Source organism: Vulpes lagopus, chromosome 7 (assembly GCF_018345385.1).
Source record: "Vulpes lagopus strain Blue_001 chromosome 7, ASM1834538v1, whole genome shotgun sequence".
In the NCBI taxonomy this organism is placed as follows: Eukaryota; Metazoa; Chordata; class Mammalia; order Carnivora; family Canidae; genus Vulpes; species Vulpes lagopus.
Genome location: NC_054830.1, coordinates 6,601,840 through 6,603,078, shown reverse-complemented (window position 1 = coordinate 6,603,078; position 1,239 = coordinate 6,601,840). Strand labels below are relative to the sequence as shown.

General features: G+C 42.6%; 1 protein-coding gene across 1 annotated transcript; it reads left to right on the top strand.

The window, feature by feature from the left end:
• The first annotated feature begins 300 nt into the window (after nt 1-300).
• LOC121495683 (olfactory receptor 7G3-like) lies at nt 301-1,239 on the top strand. The gene has a single exon (XM_041763519.1). It carries the CDS (start codon nt 301-303, stop codon nt 1,237-1,239), a length of 939 nt encoding a protein of 312 aa, XP_041619453.1.

Below are 1,239 nucleotides of genomic sequence, written 5' to 3'. Positions count from 1 at the left end.
TTCTCAAACTGTATTCTGTAATACAGCTTTAATAATTTCATTCTAGAATTTTCTTGCAGGCATCTTAACAGGATAATGTTCCATTCCTCTTTTCTTAAGTACCCTACTTGACAAAGAATTGATAGGAAATAAAAACTTAGGACAGGATAGTGCAGAGGGAAGTGTCGAAGGGAACAGAGCAAGAAAAGGAGAGGTCAAGTGGGGAGAGAGGGAAGCAGAAAAGACAGGCATGTTTAAGAAAGTTTCTCTTAAGTTTTGTTTTCTTGTCACCTCCATCTTTTCTATCAGACCCTCAGCAACATGACATCAGGAAACCTCTCAGATCCTACAGAATTCCTCCTCCTGGGACTGTCAGAGGATCCAGAACTGCAGCCCCTTCTATTTTTCCTGTTCCTGTCTATGTACCTGGTGTCAGTGCTTGGGAACCTGCTCATCATCCTGGCCATTCTGTATGACTCCCACCTCCACACCCCCATGTACTTCTTCCTCTCCAATTTGTCTTTTGTTGACATCTGTTTCACCACCACAACAATCCCAAAGATGCTTGTAAACATCCGGACACACAGCAAATCCATCACTTACACAGGCTGTCTCACACAAATCTGCTTTGTCCTGACTTTTGCTGGATTAGAAAATGGAATACTGGTAATGATGGCCTTTGATCGATTTGTGGCCATCTGTCACCCATTGAGGTACAATGTCATCATGAATCCCAAACTCTGTAGGCTGCTGGTTCTACTGTCCTTCCTTATTAGTGTTTTGGATGCCCTTCTCCACACTTTGATGGCGTTGCGGCTGTCCTTCTGCACAGACCAGGAAATTCCCCACTTTTTCTGTGAATTAGCTCATATTCTCAAGCTTGCCTGTTCCGATATCCTCATAAATAATATTCTTGTGTATTTAGTGACCAGCTTGTTGGGTGTTATTCCTCTCTCTGGGATAATTATCTCTTACACTCAAATTGTTTCCTCTGTCCTGAAAATCCCATCAGCTGGTGGAAAGTATAAGGCATTTTCCATCTGTGGGTCACACTTAATAGTTGTTTCTTTGTTCTATGGGACAGGTTTTGGGGTGTACCTTAGTTCCGCAGCTACACACTCCTCCAGGAAGAGTGCAGTAGTATCAGTGATGTACACTGTGGTCACCCCCATGATGAATCCCTTTATCTATAGTCTGAGAAACAAGGATATGGTGGGGGCTTTGAGGAAACTGATTTCTAGAATATCATGTTTCCATTAA